The following is a 19,451-nucleotide window of genomic DNA, read 5'->3' on the forward strand; positions in this document are numbered from 1 at the left end:
CTAACCGTTTTTGAACATGTTCCATAGCTTTCTGTTGTTCAGTTGCAATTTTAGCAAGTTTTTTGTAGCTAGGTTTCGATTCACAATCAGAGTCATCTTCACTTGATGTTTGAAAGTAAGCATCGCGTGAGTTTACCTTGGCACCACGTGCCATGAAGCAGTAAGTGGGAGCGGAGTCGTCCTTGTCACTGGCATCAACGTTGGTGATGGATGCATTGTCTTCAGTGTTGAAGATGGACTTGGCAACATAGGCTGAAGCTAAAGCCAGACTTGCAACGCCAGAGTCAGACTCCTCCTCAGACTCCACCACTTCTGCCTCCTGAAGCAGACTCCTTCTCTGAATCCATTTCCTTGCCAACAAAAGCACGAGCCTTGCCAGACGAACTTTTCTTGTGTGATGAAGACTTGGATGAGGACTTAGAAGAAGATTTTGAGTATTTCTTCTTCTTCTTGTCATCAGAATCATATTCCTTGCTCTTCTTTTTTTTCTTCTCATTGTCCCACTGTGGACACTCAGATATGTAGTGGCCAGGTTTCTTGCACTTGTGACAGGTTCTCTTCTTGTGGTCATGGGAAGAAGCTTCATCATTTCTTGAGCTGGATCATGAAGACTTTCTGAAGCCTTTCTTCTTAGTGAACTTCTGGAACTTCTTCACAAGCATAGCAAGCTCCTTTCCAAGGTCTTCAGCTTCACCAGAACTGCAGTCAGATTCTTCTTCAGATGAGGAAACAACCTTTGCCTTCAAAGCGCGAGTTCGGCCATAGTTGGGACCATAGATATCTCTTTTCTCAGATAGCTGGAACTCATGTGTGTTGAGCCTCTCAAGTATGTCAGATGGATCGAGTGTCTTGAAGTCAGGGCGTTCTTGAATCATAAGAGCTAGAGTGTTAAATGAGCTGTCAAGAGATCTCAGAAGCGTCTTGACGATTTCATGCTTGGTGATCTCAGTGGCGTCGAGAGCCTGAAGCTCGTTTGTGATGTCAGTGAGGCGATCAAACGTGAGCTGGACATTTTCATTGTCATTTCTTTTGAAGCGGTTGAAGAGGTTGCGTAGGACACTGATTCTTTGATCTCTCTGAGTTGAAACGCCTTCATTGACCTTGGAGAGCCAGTCCCAGACTAGCTTCGATGTTTCCAAAGCACTCACACGGCCATACTGCCCTTTGGTCAGATGACCACAGATGATGTTTTTCGCAGTAGAGTCGAGTTGAATGAACTTCTTGACATCAGCAGGGGTGACACCTTCACCAGTCTTGGGAACGCCGTTCTTGACGACATACAACAGATCAACATCAATGGCTTCAAGATGCATACGCATCTTATTCTTCCAGTAGGGATATTCAGTGCCATCGAAGACAGGGCACGCAGCGGAGACTTTGATTATCCCTGCAGTCGACATAGCTGAAACTCCAGGTGGTTAAACCGAATCACACAGAACAAGAGAGTACCTTGCTCTAATACCAATTGAAAGTGCTAGTTATCGACTAGAGGGGGGTGAATAGGTTTTTTTATGAAAGTCTTCAAAACATGAAAGTTTCGAAGACAAACACGAAAACTGGACCTATAAACATGCAGCGGAAGATGAACTACACTAGACAAGCCATAGTCAAACAAGTATGAAGCTAAAGCATGATGACTGATAGCAGCTAGGTAGTAGGATCAGGATGGAAGATAGTATGAAGCCAATCAGAACAAGCAGTCACACAGTGAAGTCAAACAGGTAGAGAAATCAGGCAATGACTACACAAAGACAAACTGTAAGTAAGGAGACTAAGAGATAGAACCAGTGTGTTGTGAAGACAAGGATTTGTTTGACCAGTTCCAATTGCTGTGACAACTGTACTTCTGGTTTAGGGAGGCTGAGATTGAACTCAGAAGGCCGTGTCTTCACCTTATTCCCCTTGAGCTAAGGACACACAGTCCCCGCCCAATCACTCTGGTAAGTCTTTAAGGTAGACTTCCAAACCTTCACAAACTTCGTTCACCGGCAATCCACAATTACTCTTGGATGCTCAGAACGCGATGCCTAACCGGCTAGAGGATTCACAGTCCTCAAGTGTAAAAAGTCTTCAGATCACGCGGACAGAAAGACTTCAGTGATGCCAAACACTCTTTGGGCTCTGGGTGTTTTGGGCTTTGTCCTCACAAGGATTTCTCTCTCAAACTCTTCGGAGGTGGGTTGCTCTCAATGACAAAAGCCGTGCACTAACTCTGAGCAGCCACCAATTTATGGTGTAGGGGGTGGGCTATTTATAGCCACTGGGCAACCCGACCTGATTTGTCCGAAATGACCCTGGGTCACTAAGAAACTGACACGTGTCACAATGGTCAGATTTCAAACACACGCGAGAGCTTGACTTGGGCTACAAGTAAAGCTGACATATCCGACTCTGGATAAGATTTGCTCTCATTGCCTTCGCTCGAAGACATAGGATTTTGGTTGAGCATCACTTCAGTCACTCTGACTTTGTTCACTTGGACCCCACTTAACAGTGCGGTGGTTCCTATGACTCAACAAAGAAGAAAGGAAACAACGAAACTACTAAGTCTTCGCGCTCCATAGTCTTCATTCAATGTCTTCTTCTGTCATAGTCTTCAATGTGAATATCTTCACGTACCACCATTATCTTCAATGTCTTCATACATTTTTAGGGGTCATCTCCGGTAGGTAAACCGAATCAAGGAGGGACTACTACCTGTGTTATCCTGCAATTCTCACAAAAACATTAGTCCCTCAACCACGTTTGTCGTCAATACTCCAAAACCACTAGGGGTGGCACTAGATGCACTTACAACAGCAGGCTGACAGGGGCACTCGTGACCCAGCTGCGCCGACAGGGGCCAGCGCGACGTGGCCTGGCTAATAGGCGGCCTGAACGTGGCCGATAGGCCAGCTGTCGGCCTGCTGCTGGCTGATAAGGCCGAGTCGGCTTGCTGCTAGCTAATTGGATATTATTTTTGAAAATAAAAATAGCAGCGTAATATTTGTGCAAGTTAATTAAAAATGTATTATTAAAAAAATTAGCGCGAAACTGCGGGTGGAATGCAAAGACATCGATCTTGGGGTGCAAAGTATCGGCTGAGTCTTGTAATGGCAGAGCTCCTAAGGGCGTGTAAATGGTGGCATATGAATATGGATGCCTCATATGAAGAAGTAGCTTGAGACAACTACATTGATTTTTCTTCCCAATGCAAGCTACTACTAATGGACCTCATCAAGAAATAGAAAATAGAAATTCAATACATATGCATCTCTACTTTTCACTCAACCTTTTCAGCTTTTGCATCAGACCACACTCCCCCCCCCCCCCCCAAGCACCCGCCTCTTCTAGAGGATCCCGCTTCCCTATCCAAATCTATTTTCCCTGACATCCGATCCTACATGGCACACGTGGCATCACCATGTGGCTATGCATTGGCCATGCCCTAAGAAAAAGAGAGACTAGCGTACCAACTGGTCGTGCCTTTGACGGTGCAGGGCCTCAGAATGCCCGGAGATCCGTTATTAGATGTTATATACTTTCTTTTTTAAGGAGGATACGTCCAAGCTAGACGCATCAATAGCATAGAAGGGGGTGGTCGAGAGGCCGGCACAGCGAGGTAAACGCGGCTACGACGCTACGGCGAGGCCACGCGCCACGGTTGAAGGGCGAAGTCATGCACGACTGCAACATCATGAAACAGGGGTGATTTTCGGTGAGATCTGTTTACTGAAAAACATCGTAGCAAATATCATGTGCGTTCTATTTACTTTTCAGGTTGTACATGCAAAGAATCGTCGTCGGATTACTCATGAAATGGTGCTGACGCCACCATACATGGCTGGCGTGAATCAGTTTATGAAATCTGCGCTTGCTCATAACAACGAGCCGAAGATATGTTGTGCCCATGCAAAAATTGCCGTAATGGGATCCGCGGAACTATTGAGTTTCTCAGGACCTATACGAGGTGGATCTATCATAGAGAATCAGGGGACATCGGTGCAAGCAGTTGTACTGCCAATGATAATGGTTATGAATCTGACGACTTGGATGATTTTGAGCTGTACCAACAATCTGCGTTTGATCTGGTAGGAGCTCTTGTGGATGGCACAGACAGAACAACTGAAATTAAAGAAGATGCATCTGATGGGTTGGACATATTTAAGAAGCTCAACGAAGAAGCGATGAAACTCCTTCACAAGAAATGTGGCAATATGACACGTATTATCACGGTGTTTCATATTAAAACATATACGGGTATAATCAACAAGACACTCTTTCTCCGTTAAATGACATGAACCTGATTCATGTTGCATATAGACCCTTCCCTGACATTATCTATATACACCAATCATGATATTCTTCCTCTGTTACGGTCAGAATTACAATCTGATTACTAACCCCCTAAACATAGTTCATAATCTGACATGAGCATGATCCCACAATAAATAGTTTTATAACTGTTAATGTTATAGCATGATAAAATGCGAATATTGCCTTTGGAGGCCGAGCTCTGAGCTCGGTTTTAAAAAATTCAAAATTCATCAAATTTCATATTTTCCACTTATCAAAAAATTCTGAAAAATACAGGTATACATGGAGGCATAACACACATCTGTGTAAATTTTTAGAGCAAAATACGTTGAAATGAGAGCTCTTGAAAAAACATAATTGTGGGGCTTTTTAACACACGATACTATCCATCCTTCCAGACCATGAATTTATCTTTTTTGTACAGGTCGCATTTCAACATATTTCATCGCACATACACATAACACCTTATTTACTTGCACAATATTTTTCAGATATTTTTGAAACCAAAAAGTTTGAATTTTTTTAAAGGCTTCCATGGAGGCCTAGAGCCAAACGTCCGTTCTCGGTAAAATGGACAGCTTCTAACTGTTTTCTCACACGCTGGTATAGATTACAGTATGACCCAGAGGATCAAACATTCATTACTGCACTACTTTTGTACTTCTCACCCCCCCCCCCCCCCCCCCCCCAATCCTTTATCAAACTTTTAATTCTTCTTGCCTATCTGCATCTAGATTATTTCATTGTGACATTTTAATTCATACTGCAGATTCTTCTCTAACATGGGAATCTGAAGCTAAATCCTATTTTTAACCAAGCATCAAGAACACTATGGTACTCAGTCTGAAATTACTTTGATTAAATAGGAAAACCGATCAGGATCACAGAGAGTTTTTTTTCCGAGGGTAGCCCAAAGGCGTACCTTAGCTTTATAGAAGGGAGAAATATATGTACAAGAGTTTTACAAATGCGCTAGTTGGAGATCACAAACCGACCCCAACCAAGCCTCCACCCCACTCCTAATGCTACTCTACTACTCGGGTATCGATCGTCCTCCAAATGCTCCTGCCGTAGCCCAGGTCTTCAAATCGTCGAAGATCAAGTCCACAGTCTCCCATTCATTCTTGATTTGGCTCGATCTGAATACTCTCGCGTTCCTCTGCTTCCAAAGTGTCCAGCAGATGAGCATCACGGATGTGTCAAATCCTTTCCGAGTTTGCTTATGTATGCGTTTCCTAGCTTCCGTCCGCCATTGCACCAAGCGAGACTCGTATGTTGGGCAAAACTCCATCCTCAATCTCATCCTGGTTATTCATCTGTACCACACTTGCCTTGAGAACACACATTGCTGCAAGATGTGGTCGACCGTGTCTTCCTCTTGGTCACAGAAGTAGCATTTTGATGTTTGGTCTTGCAAACCGTGTCTCGCCCTTCTATCCGACGTCCACAATCGGTATTGCACAACCAGCCACATGAAGATTTTACACGCAAGTGGCGCCCAACATTTCCAGATTGCTCCGAAAGAGTGAAATCTAACTCCTCCGTCACAAAGCATCTTGTATGCGGATGATGCGGTGTAGACTCCTATCACATTCCAAGCCCAAATGGGGCTATCCTCAGTTTGAGCATCCAATTGAACCTCCGATATGATCTCCCAAAGTCCGATGAACTGGGTAAGACCCTCCGTGCATAGGTCGCCCACAACGTCGTTCATCCAAGCATGCATGTACACCGCATCACGTACCAGCCTCTTGTTGGCTACCTGCGTACGGACTGTGGCCACAACCAAGGGGGCTAGCTCAGCGATGGTTGCGCCATGAAGCCACCGATCTTTCCAAAACAAGATTTTGTCTCCCGCTCCGACCTTCCATTTAACCTGGCTCCCAAAAGCTTGGGCAACCTTTTTATCCGCGGTCAAGTTGAGCCCTTGCCAAGGCCTGGAAGCATCCGTGCGTCTAAGCCATTCCCATCGTAATCTTAAAGCAATGCCATGCTTACATAAGTCAATAACGCCCAGGCCGCCCAAGTGTTTTGGCCTGCATACCCTTGCCCAGGATACCACACACTTGCCGCCATTCACCTCCTCCGTCCCGGCCCAGAAAAAAGCCCGGCAACCAGGATCACAGAGAGTTAACGAACGGAAGAAGATCACATCCTCATCGACATGAACCAAGGATCCAATGCCCGGCAAGGCGGCAGTGATCCAGTGCCTATCTGGGCTTGTAACCCCAAAACGCAAGGAAATTATCACATCCCCATAACAAGTTCTTCATGAAACATTCCCTAAAGAAAAGTTTTTCACGAAACATCAGGTACTGACACATTAATCCTGTCCCCCAAATGAAGCCAAATCCTTCCTGAGTTCAGATAGTAGATAGAGAACCAACAACATACTCATAGCACATCCAACACTAGACAGAAAACAAGTCTGGCCCTTCTTCAGGTCGGCACTCTTCAGGTTCCAAGATGCTCAATCATCCTCGATCCGCAGCTAAGCAAAGACGGGGCGCTGCCAAAACAGACAACAACAGGACTGGTTAAAGGCTTCCATCACACAACAATGCCCAAACTCTACGAGAAGGAAGGAACTACGAGCACAAGAACTGAATTACCTGCAGCATGTTGTAGACGGTCATGGCGAGGCTCACAACACTCGCGACCCCGGCGAAGATCAGGCCCAAGTAGCCCGCATACCCGTCGCTCAAGGAGGCGTAGATCATGTAGTAGAGGACCCCGAACAGCCACACGGTGAGGGCCATGGTCCACTGGTTCACGGGAGGCGGAAGCAGCGACGGTTCGGGCTTCTCCGACAGCGCGATGGCAAGCAGCACCTGCAGCTGGACGGTGACGAACGCGAAGAAGAAGCAGGTGACCAGGGCTTCCATGGCCGGGATGTAGTAGGTGACCAGGGCCGGCCACCGGAGCCGAAACGAGGACATCCAGATCGTCATGAGAAGCAGTATGTACAGCAGGCAGAGCGTCTCGACGTCGATCTTGGGCGGCTGCACAGAAACAAAGGAAATCACATACACGACTCAGAGAGAGATCGAATGGGACGCAAGAACGAGCAGGACACGATAGGTTGGATCGGATTGGGCGTCTCGCTTACCCTGACATGCTCCCCCTCCTCCTCCATTGCTCCTGCAGCGCTCAAGTTGCGGCCTTCAGAGATCAGACAACACAAGAGGTGGGTTAAATCTTGTCAGCAAATAGCAGAGCAAAGAAACAAGAAGATCAAGGAAATAGCAGAGCAAGATCATAATTCATAAGGTGACGCTTGCCAGTAGTGACTAGTTGAGCAATTAACGCCAGGAAAACCCCCCCAACAAATCCCAAGAAACAAAGACAAGAAATTTCACCCCGGAGACCATAAATCACAAGCACAAACTAGCAAGAGAAAATCCAATACACGAATCAAACGGTACAGTGAAGCTTACCGGCCATCTCTCTTGGTCTCGCCCAGGTTTCTCCTAACCCAAGACAAAAGATGTTTGTTCTTCTGTTGTGGAAACCTGGCTGATGGCGCCGTGGGTGTATAGGCAGGCGGGCCAGCAAGCGGAGGGGAGGATGGTTGTGACTTGTGAGCGGTCAAGGTGGTCAAGTCGGGAAGATGCTCTGCTTCTGTGGCAGGAGGGCAGGATCGACGCAGCTTTTCCAGTTTTCAGTTTTATGAACTGTCCGCTTTTTCCTCTTTTCGTTTCTGAATCGAGCTAGTCCAAATGGTGGTTGGGCTTCAAGAAAGAAAAAATGTAACTCCAAATCGAAATGGTTACCTTTGTTGCATTCCAATTCCTTGGAGTTTTCTTATGGAGACATTATTATCATTATGTGTTTGCCCATGCAATTAGGCAGAAAGAGAGAGGTTGATTGCCTACGTGCACATACCGCCGAGTTCGGAATGCACAGAGAGCATCAGAGCAGCTAATAAATTTGGACAACTGGCTGCAAATTACATACTAACGCGTCAAGAATGGGAAATCCTGCTCACGAAATAGAGTCTCCCAGTCACATAAGTACACTTTCAAGGCTTCAGTTAAGCAAATTCAAATCCCGTCCACGTTCATACAGACAGTCTAAACTCCAAAGCTGCTGCTACAAACAAACAGACAGACATTCTAAACCCCAACTGAACAAGACAACAACAAAATGGTAAGATAAGACTTGTACCCAAGTATGACAGGCCCTTCCAAATTTCTAACTTAAGTAGCAGAGTAGGAAGTATAGGAACTAAACAAAACGGCGCAAATCCATCTTCGATCCATCGGTAGGCGCATCCACACATGCGCAGCGCACCTAAGCACCATCCTCCACAGCCGCAGGGTACTGACGAAAACGACGAGAACAAGTTCATTAGCGCCCAAATCAATCCCAAACTTGGGAAAGAAAAGAACAGACACCGCGCAAAGACTGACCAGCACCAGGATCATGTACAGCTTGAGCGCGAGCTCCACGAAGCACGCGACGGCGCCCACCGCCAAGACGCGCCGGGCCGCCAGCGTCGGCGCCAGAACGGCCTCCCTCGCCATAAGACGGCCCACGTTGATCTGGGAGAGCACGCAGATCGTCAGGAAGTAGTTGCTGCCGAAGAAGGCGCGGAGGCAGGCGCGGTCATCCGGCGTCATGGAGGCAGCCGACGCCGTGAGCAGCAGCAGCAGCATGGGCAGCACGGGCACCGCGATCTTGACGATCATGGCCTGCAGAAAAGCATAGCGTGCAGAGTCAGATGGAGAGACCGAGCGAACGCAAGAACACGGTGGGAGAAGTAGGTGCAGAGGAACGCAAGATTTGCTTTTTGAAAGAGAGGAGGAACACGAAATCGATTACAATTATGCATGTGGGAGTTTTTTTTTTAACCTTGTTCCGCTTCGCTCGATCAGCCCCTGCAGCACCCAGCAGATTGCGGCCTTCAAAGTTCAGACAAGAAACAAGAAGACGATTAAATCTTGGAACCATGACAGGGGAATAGCAGAGCAAGATCATAAAGGCAGAACTTGGCGAGAGCCGAACAAAAAGGCCAAGAAGCCCCCAATAGAGCCTTCGCCATGGAAAATCAGAGGAACACGGAGAGAAATAAACCAAGGAAGAACATTCATCTGGACATCTTGCGCACAAATTTCCACCGGGATAGGAAGCAGAACTAACCACCGACAGGAGAAACCAAGGACGATTAAGCAAGAGGGATAGACCATACAGTAGATGCAAGCATATCATCCATCTCTCTAGCACCACCCTTTTCCCTGACAACGGAGAGTTTTTGGGGCTCTAGAGGAAACAGCGATGGAGCTTTCTGAAACGAAATTGCCATGGGGTTGGGGTCTACTTTATATGCAGCATACAGGTGAGGATAGGAGGAGGCACACGGTCGTGGCTTGGTCTCCACATCGGTCAAGGTGGTACATCCATGGACGGGCGGCTGCATTTTCAGTCTGGGGGGGAGCAGCAGACGCAGCCTTTTCAGGTTTATGTTTCTTCATTTCGAGCTCAATTGCCACCTTTTCTTTTCTCGTTTCTTATCGGGACAGTAAAATCGACTGCTTGTTTTTACCATGGCGCGCATGACGATCCGCACTTGCTCACGAATGGTGGTGGTAGTCCAAATGAACTGATACAGCATGACGCTATCGCCTCACTTTAACGCACCACGAAACTGACACTACTTTGAAATGGTTTGAACAGACGATAGGAACGGAAGAGAATATCATAGGGTGAAACCGCGCGAGATTTGGTCCGGTCCACCTTACCACAGCGAGGCAGAGCCGGTTTTGGGAACCTTGAACCGGGTTTTTGTTTCTTTTACCGATTTTCCGGTTTTTTATGGGTTTTTTCTGTTCATTTTCCAAAACAATTTGTATTCTGAAAAATATTCAAAATTCCAAACAATGAGCGTGTTTTTTTTTCAGAATTTTTTTCCAAAAAATGCTCATTTTTTCTAATTTTGTTCATAAATTCAAAACACATTTAGAAATTTCTAAAAAATATCATGTTTTTCAAAAATTGTTCGGAATGTCAAAAAATATTCATGCTTTTGAAGAACATTCGGGATTTCAAAATTTGTTCAATTTTTTCAAAAAAATGTTTGGAAATAAAAAAAATCATGTTTACATATTTTTCTTGTTGTTCACAAAATGATGAAATTTTTCAGAAAAATGCTTAGAATTCCAAATTTTATTCGTGCTTTTCAAAAACTACTTTGGAATTTCAAATTTTGTTAACATTTTTCTAAAAAGTATTCGTGCTTTCCAAAATGTGTTCAAAGTAAATAAAAAAATGAAGCGCTATACATGACTATGCTACAGTACATATCACGTTCGTTAAACTTTCACGCGGGTTCGTTAATCTTTTCACGCGGCAAACCAGTCAATAACAACTAGTCGAGTGGGAGCTCGCGAGTTTGATTAGCGTTGTTCTTCGGGATTTTATGCGCTCAGCGCTTGCAAGCGGGCCTGCCCAATCTCTATCTCCTGTGCGTTCCACGGGCGGATCCTATTTGGCGCATATGCGCCCGTTTGCAAACGGGCGCCTGAAGCGCTCCCGCGCTGGGCCGGCCCATTAGCGTTTCCTTTCTTCTCTGTTTTAATCAGCAAAAATACACGCGTTAATCGTGATTCGAGCCAGGGTCCTCCCTCTCGCATTACAGCAGGTGTAACCAGCACGCCAACTCGTGGCATCAGCTAGGATTGAACTTTTTCTTTCTTTTCACTCTTTCCTTTTACCTTTTTCGTTTTCCTTTTTCAATTTTTTTGGTTTTTTGTTTTTTCTTCTTCCTAGTTTGATTGTTTGAAAATACATGACCTTTTCTTTAAATTGATGAACCTTTTCTGAAATTTCATGACCTTTTTCAAATCAATGAACTTTTTTAGATTTGTGAACTTTTTCTCAAATTCGATGAACTTTCTTCCAAAAAATCGATGAACTCTTTTCAAATATGATGAACTATTTTTAAAATCAACAAACTTTTTATAAATTTGATGAATTTTTTTCAAAAAAACGATGAACTCTTTTCAAAACGATGAACTGTTTTCCAAATTGATGAATTGTTTTCCAAAATCCATGAACTTTTTATAAACTTGATGAACTTTTTTCAGAAAATCGATGAACTGTTTTCAAATATGATGAACTGTTTTCCAAATTGATGAACTTTTTATAAATTCGATGAAATTTATTCAAAAAACGATGAACTCTTTTTCAAAATATGATGAACTGTTTTCAAAATCGATGAACTTTTTTCAAAAAATCTTTGAACTCTTTTCAAAATCAATGAAATTTCTATAATTTGATTATTTTTTCCAAAAAATCGATGAAATCTTTTTCAAAATTGATGAACTTTTTCTAATGGGGTGACCTTTTTTTCAAATTCGATGAAAAAAATCAACTTTGGTGAACTTTTTTGAAATTTTCGTGAACATTTTTTAATTCTTATTATTTATTTTTTGTGAATTTTTCCTTTTCTATATATTAATCAACGTGAACAAAGTTGTACTAAAAGAGGGGTCAAATTGTATTATTTCCTTTCTTATTGGGAACGAACCAAGCCTTGTGCAGTGGTGTTGGCTCTATGCTCTTGATCTAGACGTGCAGGGATCGATTCCTACTGACCACAATTTAACGTCAGCTATTTCCTTTCGCGTTTTTTTTTCACAAGTACGTTGGGCCGGCCCGCTACACGCGCGTGCGAGCGCCAGGATCGCTAGCTGGCGCTTGCAGCGCCGAACAGGAGCTCCCCGTTCCACGCGGTAAGGCACGGACATCGCTATCGGGGGTGCTAATATGGTCTCAGCCTACCTATGGGTGCGAGTTGTTGGCAGGGTCCAGTTCCTCATAATGACCGGGGTTCTAGTTGTCTATCCATCATATAGGCTTTTATTTTTGTCGATATTAATCAAATCTAAGATGCCATTTGGTTGTCTTTATTAAAAAAAGTAGATGTTCAAAAGAATAAGGAAAATGCCACAAGAAAAGAAAAATGTATAGGGATGTGAGGTACCCTATCCAGATGATCAGGACTTAGCCTATTCCACCGGCACCGCTTGTGTCATGTTTTTCCTACGTTTTGCTCACCACTGTTGGTATTCGCCGCATAGATTCTTGGGCTGAGGACGGTTGGTCCGTCCGCTCGACCTTGGTATATGCGGAGAGAAATTGGGGTGATTGCATATGTGTTTTTTTTTCCTTCGGAGCTTTTCCGTTACGTCATCATGGCGGCTCCAATGTTGGCCTCATGAGGGACACACAAAGGAAAGGAGAAAAAAATTTGGGAGATCTGGAGGATGCTATGAGGAACATGACGCTGCAGAAAACGTGAACTTGATGACGTGTTTGTAGGGCTTGAGGAGATTGATGAGTTGGCCAAATCAGCATGTTGTCTTGCGGTGGCTAAGGTGCTCACCACCAGGAACTTCAGTAGTGCGGCGTTCAAGGAAACAATTGAATTCATCTAGAACCTTGTCAATGAGCGAGAGATCAGAGAGATGGATGGCAACCTTTTTTTGGTCCAGATGTTTTGTCTTGGGGATTGGAAGAGGGTGATGTTTTAGGGACCATGGATCTTCCATGTTCTCATGGTGCTGCTTTAGGATTTTGATGGCGAAAAGACGTCGGAATCAGTAAAATTTGACAAGGTCTCGGTGTGGGCATTGATTCACCAGATTTCATATTTATATAGGAAATTTCCGATTGTGGACTAGTTATCTCGGAGAGTTAGGATGATGCGAAGCATGGAGCTGAACCTTACAAGGTTCTATGAGGGCAACTATGTGAGTTTAAGGCTGAAGATTGAAGTGAGAAAGCCCTTAATATGATGGCATCCACTTAATGTGGTTTGAGAAATATTGTTCCTGGATGTGATGAAAAAATAGGTTACTTCTACGAGGCTAGCAGTTTGCCGGGGCTTGATATGGAGGAATGCGGGGACGGCGTTCACCCGCGTGACAATGTATAATGGGGAAAATGGCGGTTGCAAAGAGGAGGGATACCCATGTATCTCAGGGAGGTGCTCGCAATGACACGAACTTCTCACGGGATCACGTCCGAGGTAGAGTATGCGGTCATGGTAGGATTCCAAGGAAAAAAAGCTCCGAAGATGCGGGTTTGGGGGAGGAAGAATATATTGATGAAACAACAACAAGTGAAGGATGGAGATGGTTCGCATGCCAACTCTTCGGGTTCATAGTCTCCCAAAAGGGAATCGAGGCAAATTCAGAAAAAAAATCAGGGCATTATAAATTTGAAGCTACCAGCGATGGTCTGGGAAGTCCAAAAACTCGTAGGATGCGTCACAACCCTCAACCAATTCATCTCCTGTATGGGGGAAAAGCCCTCCCACTTTACCGGCTCATAAAGAAGAACGACATGTTTTACTAGAGCGACGAGACAAAGGAAGCATTCCCCGACCTCGAGAAGCAGCTACAGTCCAAGTCGCACTTGCCTACCCGGAGACGTCAGAGCCACTGCTGCCTTATATCTTGACGACCACCCAAGTGGTCAGCGTGGTAATAGATGTGGAAAGAGATGACGCTGAATGATCAAAGTGGGTCCAACAACCTGTGTACTACGTCAGCAAGATTCCGACACAATGCAAGATACACTACTCACACTACCAGAAGATTAGTATGTCGTATTCATGGCAGCTCACCAGCAACGCCATTATTTCGAGTTCAACCCCATATATAGTTGCTAGCCATACCCCTCTCTCAGAGATAATCAACAATAAGGATGCTACAAACCGCGTGGCAAAGTGGGCAATAGAGCTATTGCCATTCGGTATCTCATACAAATCCCGATCAACGATCTAGTCGCAGGCCATACCTGACTTTATCGTGGAATGGAACAAGGCCCAACAAATACCATAGAACGCCGACCTTGAAAACTAGCTAATGTACTTCGATGGCTCTATAATAATCTAGGTCCTGGGGATTGGCGTCGTCCTAACCTTGCTAAGAGGAGACCGGATGAACTACATCCTACAATTACACTTGCGGGACTCCAACAACACAACCGAAAATAAGGCCCTACTTCACGTCCTTCGCATTGCGGCCTCCATGGGGTTTCACCACCTCATCTGTCGTGGTGACTCCGACCTCATCATCCAGCAGGTCATGAAAACCTTTGACACAAAGGACTCAAAGATGGCCTTCTCGACCTAGAGCGCACCACCATCTACCAGTAGAAACTTTGCCTGTACCAAGGAATGCGCGTCGGGGCTCATGAGTTCAATGTGGCGACCTCGTCCTTCACCTCAAGCAAAAGCAAAAGAAGAACAATCTCTCTTCCCCTTGGAAGGGAGCTTGTGTGATCTATGAGGTCCTCAATTGACGGAGCAAAAAATCGTCAATACCTTCGATAGGGTGCCCAATTGTTGTCTCCGAAAACCATATCGATCATCGGTTTAGACTTCAGAGCTCCCAACTACGAAGCTCTTTTCTAGAGTGAGTTAACAATTCGTGGATCCATGGTTTGGATGAAGTTATGTACCCGCGTTCATACACTAGAATATATTACATTATGATCCACTTTTTTTGAAAAGGAGGTTAAACCGCCGGCCTTTGTATCAATCGACGCATGCGACCATCTTTATTAATTATTCCCCAAAGGTCTGAAAAAACAGACATTAATCCATCCGAAGCCACCACTCACACCTACAAACTCGATAATGTGGAGTGCTCTCACTCCCCATATCTAAAACCGGTGTAGTCGCCAATCCATCCACATAACGGATCGGGACCAACAGCCGGTGCAGCCTACCTAAAGCGCACAATACATGCACACGTTTTACAAGCCGCCATCATTATCATCGGACCACTGACCCATCTTCAGAAGAGATATCCGCATCATCCTTACCAGTCCGTACATCCGTGCCACCACGACGCCAAATGGCGCATCGCCCTGCGCTCATCCGCTCAGACGCGAAGACTCTGGAAGATCCGTCGTGCGTAGCACCTGCCAACCAGGCATGACTCAGCGTAGCACCTGTCGGTCAGGCATGACTTGACAGCTCCACCGAAGCTTTGTGCAAGACAAAGCCGCTCCAACCATGCCTCTGTCTTCCAGCGCTGCTCCACAAACGATGCTCCCAAGAGAGAAACAACACCGTAGTACTGTCATTGTCTGATCTGGAAGACCAGATCCTAGGGTTTCCTCCGAAGCAGCACGAGTGGGTCGACAACAGTTACACGACGATGCCTTCATCAAGGTAATGACACAAACTGTTGCCATCGTCCGCCAACGGCTCGGTTTTCACCAGCAACTATGTCTCCCCGACTCGTAGCCGGGACTAGATGATGAATCTCGAGATCCGACCACCCAGCCGCAGGCTGACGACCTCTAACGGAAGAGATGACCGTCACCGCCGACTGCATCGGCCAGAACAGATCTGACCGGAGGTGCCGCCAACGCGACCACCAGGCCCTCCACGCTGTCGCCGCCGATCCAAAGGCAGATGGCGCACCGCCATCGTCCGAACAGGGTTGGCCACCGCACCCGCAGCCGGCGCCGCCCCCAACACCGCTGCGCCATAGCCATCGCCGTTGCCGATTAGATTGGGCGCACCTCCACACGATTCGAGGCCCCGTATAACCCTAGATCCGCAGGAGAGAGGTGATGTCCTCCGCCAACGCCACCGCCTTCAGCCCCCGGGCTTAGACCGGCGGCGGTGGAGGAAGGAGGGGAGGGAGTATGCTCCACCGGCGGCTGGGTTTAGGGCGCTTCCCGAGTCGCCCTAGCGGGGACGATGTGGGGGCTTCGGTAGGTGGGTCCTGCTCCTTACCCGCCGGCGTTCCCTTCGTTGGAGCCTTGGAGGTGAGGCTCATTTTAAAATTGGGGGAGACAAAAAGATAATGTAAGCAGGTGAAATCACAGTATGATCCACATGATCAAACATTCCTATCTGCATCTAGATTATTTCGTGGTGGCAGTTTAATTCATGCAGCAGATTTTCCCTAACATGGAAACCTGATAATCATAAAGATTAAGCCTGAAACTAATTGATGATCACAATAGCAGTCAATCTGAAATCACTATGACTAAATAACAGAACCGATTGCGATCACAGAGAGTCACAGAAAGGAGAACATCACATCCCCATTAACATGAACCAATGACCCCTGAGCATGATCCTGGGATTGCAACACAAACACACAAGGAAAAAGGCATATCCCCATTAACAAGCTTTTCATGAAACATTCCCTAAAGAAATAGTTTATCACGAAACATCTCACGTACTGACATAGATTAATCCTATCCCCCAAATGAAGCCAAATCCTTGCTGAGTTCAGATAGTAGACAGAGAAGCTTGGTGATCAAAAACATACTCATAACACATCCAACACTAGACAGAAAATAGTAGCAACATAGCAAACTGGTTAACTGCCATAGGAGTCATCAAGTCTGGCCCTTCTTCAGGTCGCCACACTTCAGGATGCTCAATCATCGTCGTTCCGCAGCTAAGCAAAGACGGGGCGCTGGACAAACAGACGGCAAACGGATTGGTTAAAGCCTTGCATCAAGCAACAATGCCCAAACTCTACTACGAGAACAAACGAATTAGGAGCACAAGAACTGAATTTACAACCTGCAGCATGTTGTAGACGGTCATGGCGAGGCTCACAACACTGGCGGCCCCGGCGATGATCAGCTCCGAGTGGCTCGACTCTGCCGCATGCCCGCGGGCCATGGAGGCGTAGATCAGGTAGAACAGGACGCCGGACATCCACACGCTTATGCCCATCATCCACTGGCTCACGGGAGGCGGAAGCGCCGTCGGCGCCGGCTTCTCCGACAGCGCGATGGCGAGCAGCGCCTGCAGCAGGACGGTGACGAACGTGAAGAAGAGGCAGGTGACCAGGGCTTCCACGGCCGGGCCGTAGCGGCGCGGCCCGACCCCGGCGCCGGCGGGACTCGGCCACCGAAGCGAGGACATCCAGAGCGCCATGAAAAGCACCATGTACAGCAGGCAGAGCGTCTTCACGTCGATCTTGGGCGGCTGCAGAGCACGGCAACAAAGAAAATCACATGCAAAGACTGAGTGAGAGAGATGGAATCGAACGCAAGAAGGAGCAAGAGTCGAGAGGATGGAATTGCTTACCCTGGCTAACCAGTTTGCTCCTGCGGCGCCCAAGATGCGGCCTTCAAAGTTGAGACAAGACAAGACAAGAGGTGGGTTAAATATTGGCAGCAAATAGCAGAGCAAAGAAAAGAAGATCAAATCTTGGTAACATGGCAAGGAAATAGCAGAGCAAGAAGCCACTCTTTGGACGCAAATAAATCACAAGAACAAATTCTCGTAAGCGGCCCAGATTGTTTACCAAGAGAAAGCCCAGCATATGAATGGGGGACTCGGCTCCTCTGACGTACTGCAGGGTGCAGTTGGGCCACTGACAGGTGGGCCCAAAAGCAAGTTGGCCCACCTGTCAGCGAGGGTAAAGCGGCATGAAGGATAATAATTGCAAGCTTACCGGCCATCTTTCCGTTTGTCTCGCCTGGGCTTCTCCTGACCCAAGACGCAGGGCTTTGGTTGCTGTGTAGCGGAAACCTTGGCTTGGCACTGGAGAGGCAAATCGTGTAGCTGCTGCCCACATATAGCCAGGCCAGCAAGCGGAGGAGGGGTCAAGTCGTGGAGATTCTGCGTGGCAGGATCAAGACAGCTTTTCCAGTTTGCAGTTTTCTGAACCATGTCCTTTTTCTCTTTTCTTTTCTGTTTCACTTACTCATGTGTGCACAACCATTGGCTTGGCAGATTCTGGTGGTTTGGTATGGTAACTCTAGTCGAGAGTAAAAGCGTAGGGATTGCAAAGAAAGAGAAAATCAACTGAGGCGGAAGAAAAGATTCACTTTAACGGTAGAACCAGAGAGTACAGGCAGGCTGCAGTAAAAAGGAACTGATATGAAGTGGCAATGGTTAAAGAAAAAGACGAGGCCAGTACCACCTGCAGTTGCAGATGCGTGGCAAATTTAAATGAACTGTCCGTGAAACTATTTCACGCGGCTGACCCGTGGCGCCTAACTCTCAGGCGCTGCACTAGTGCAACGCCCGGGAGCTAGGCGTTGCACTAGTGCAACGCCCAGGAGCTAGGCGCTACACTGTATAGTGTGGCGCTGCACACTGACTTAGTAATTTTCTGAATACACGGGTGCGATGCTGGCCGTGTAGCGCCTATCTCTAAGGCGTTGCACAGTGTAGTGTGGCGCCGTCGTGTCGGGCGTCACACAAAAAGGTCAGCCGCGTGAAATAGTTTCACAGATAGTTCATTTTATGATTTGATTTCGCTTATAGGTCAAATTTGTCAAATTTGCCCAGATGCGTACACTTTCTTTGGAGTTTGGACGATGCCTCCCGTTGGTGACAGACAGGAGTTTGGACGATGCCTCAGTCCGTGCAACACACCGGAACTCAGGCCGGGCGCACACCCATGCCCACCTCCAACTTGTCACGATTACGGTTGCGATTGCGCGCATAGGCAGAGGTGATTGCCCGACGAAACCATCTACGCGCACATGCATGCCGCGGATCGCATTGCGCACAGAGCATCTAACCTTGAAGAACTGAACCGTCAAGAATAAGAAACGTTGCTCACGGAATAAAATGGAGTCGCTCGGTCACATACATTCCAAGTTTCCTACCTTCAAATCCCTTCTAAGTTCATACGTAGTCAACAGCCTAAAGGGCCGCATCCCAATGCAACAAGTACGAAGTAACATACATTAGGCTGGTCATAGTGGGAGTAACATAGGTAGTAACATAGATGCCACATAAGCAAAATTGATGATGTGGCAAGTAGTTAATGAGGAGAGAGGCAAATAGAGTAACATAATATGTTACCATCACATAGCGGTTTCCAATGCATAATGAGTCTACAAAGTAATAAATGAAGGCAACTATGTTACCACACCTATGACACTACCCACTATGAAGGTAGTAACATAGACTAGTAACATATGTATGTTACTAGTCTAAGTTATTCTCCATTATGACCAGCCTTAGCAGATGAGTCTAAAACCCCACATGACAGGCCATTCCAAACTTCTAACTTAGCTAATTCATTAAACAAAACAAAACGGCGCATCTCCAAAACGATCCGTCTTCGGCAGGCGCGGCGCACCTAGGCACCATTCTCCACAGCCGCGGGGCACTGACAGAAACCACGAGTGCAAGTTCATTAGCG

General features: G+C 46.4%; 2 protein-coding genes across 4 annotated transcripts; both read right to left on the reverse strand.

Annotated features, from left to right (window-relative positions):
- Window positions 1–6,531: 6,531 nt before the first annotated feature.
- Window positions 6,532–9,716, reverse strand: LOC123041060 (uncharacterized). 3 transcript variants are annotated; one of them, XM_044463760.1, is made up of 7 exons: window positions 9,439–9,573; window positions 9,151–9,200; window positions 8,715–8,990; window positions 7,734–8,619; window positions 7,406–7,458; window positions 6,909–7,298; window positions 6,532–6,805 (listed from the first exon to the last, which is right to left on the reverse strand). In XM_044463760.1, exons 4-7 carry the CDS (start codon window positions 7,738–7,740, stop codon window positions 6,788–6,790), a joined length of 468 nt encoding a protein of 155 aa, XP_044319695.1. In that variant the 5' UTR covers window positions 7,741–8,619; window positions 8,715–8,990; window positions 9,151–9,200; window positions 9,439–9,573; the 3' UTR covers window positions 6,532–6,787. The 3 variants fall into 3 exon arrangements, with proteins under 3 accessions (XP_044319695.1, XP_044319694.1, XP_044319693.1); XM_044463759.1 differs by lacking the exons at window positions 6,532–6,805; window positions 6,909–7,298; window positions 7,406–7,458 and having other exon boundaries at window positions 7,740–8,619; window positions 9,505–9,716; XM_044463758.1 differs by lacking the exons at window positions 6,532–6,805; window positions 6,909–7,298; window positions 7,406–7,458 and having other exon boundaries at window positions 7,740–8,619; window positions 8,709–8,990; window positions 9,505–9,716.
- A 6,663-nt stretch (window positions 9,717–16,379) lies between these two features.
- LOC123041061 (uncharacterized) lies at window positions 16,380–17,845 on the reverse strand. Its single transcript, XM_044463761.1, has 4 exons — window positions 17,745–17,845; window positions 17,375–17,415; window positions 16,862–17,272; window positions 16,380–16,751 (listed from the first exon to the last, which is right to left on the reverse strand). Exons 1-4 carry the CDS (start codon window positions 17,749–17,751, stop codon window positions 16,734–16,736), a joined length of 477 nt encoding a protein of 158 aa, XP_044319696.1. The 5' UTR covers window positions 17,752–17,845; the 3' UTR covers window positions 16,380–16,733.
- Window positions 17,846–19,451: the final 1,606 nt, after the last annotated feature.

Source organism: Triticum aestivum, chromosome 2B (genome assembly GCF_018294505.1).
Source record: "Triticum aestivum cultivar Chinese Spring chromosome 2B, IWGSC CS RefSeq v2.1, whole genome shotgun sequence".
NCBI lineage: Eukaryota > Viridiplantae > Streptophyta > Magnoliopsida > Poales > Poaceae > Triticum > Triticum aestivum.

Excerpts from the sequence above, each read along its gene's own strand:
- LOC123041060 (XM_044463758.1), bottom strand. The coding sequence starts at position 9,715 with ATGCAGCCGCCCGTCCATGGATGTACCACCTTGACCGATGTGGAGACC. Across the intron at positions 9,201-9,504 it reads TGGTGCTAGAGAGATGGATG|GCCGCAATCTGCTGGGTGCT; the intron begins ATATGCTTGCAT and ends TGAACTTTGAAG. Across the intron at positions 8,620-8,708 it reads TGTACATGATCCTGGTGCTG|TACCCTGCGGCTGTGGAGGA; the intron begins GTCAGTCTTTGC and ends CGTTTTCGTCAG.
- LOC123041061 (XM_044463761.1), bottom strand. Across the intron at positions 17,273-17,374 it reads GAGCAAACTGGTTAGCCAGG|CCGCCCAAGATCGACGTGAA; the intron begins GTAAGCAATTCC and ends CGTGCTCTGCAG.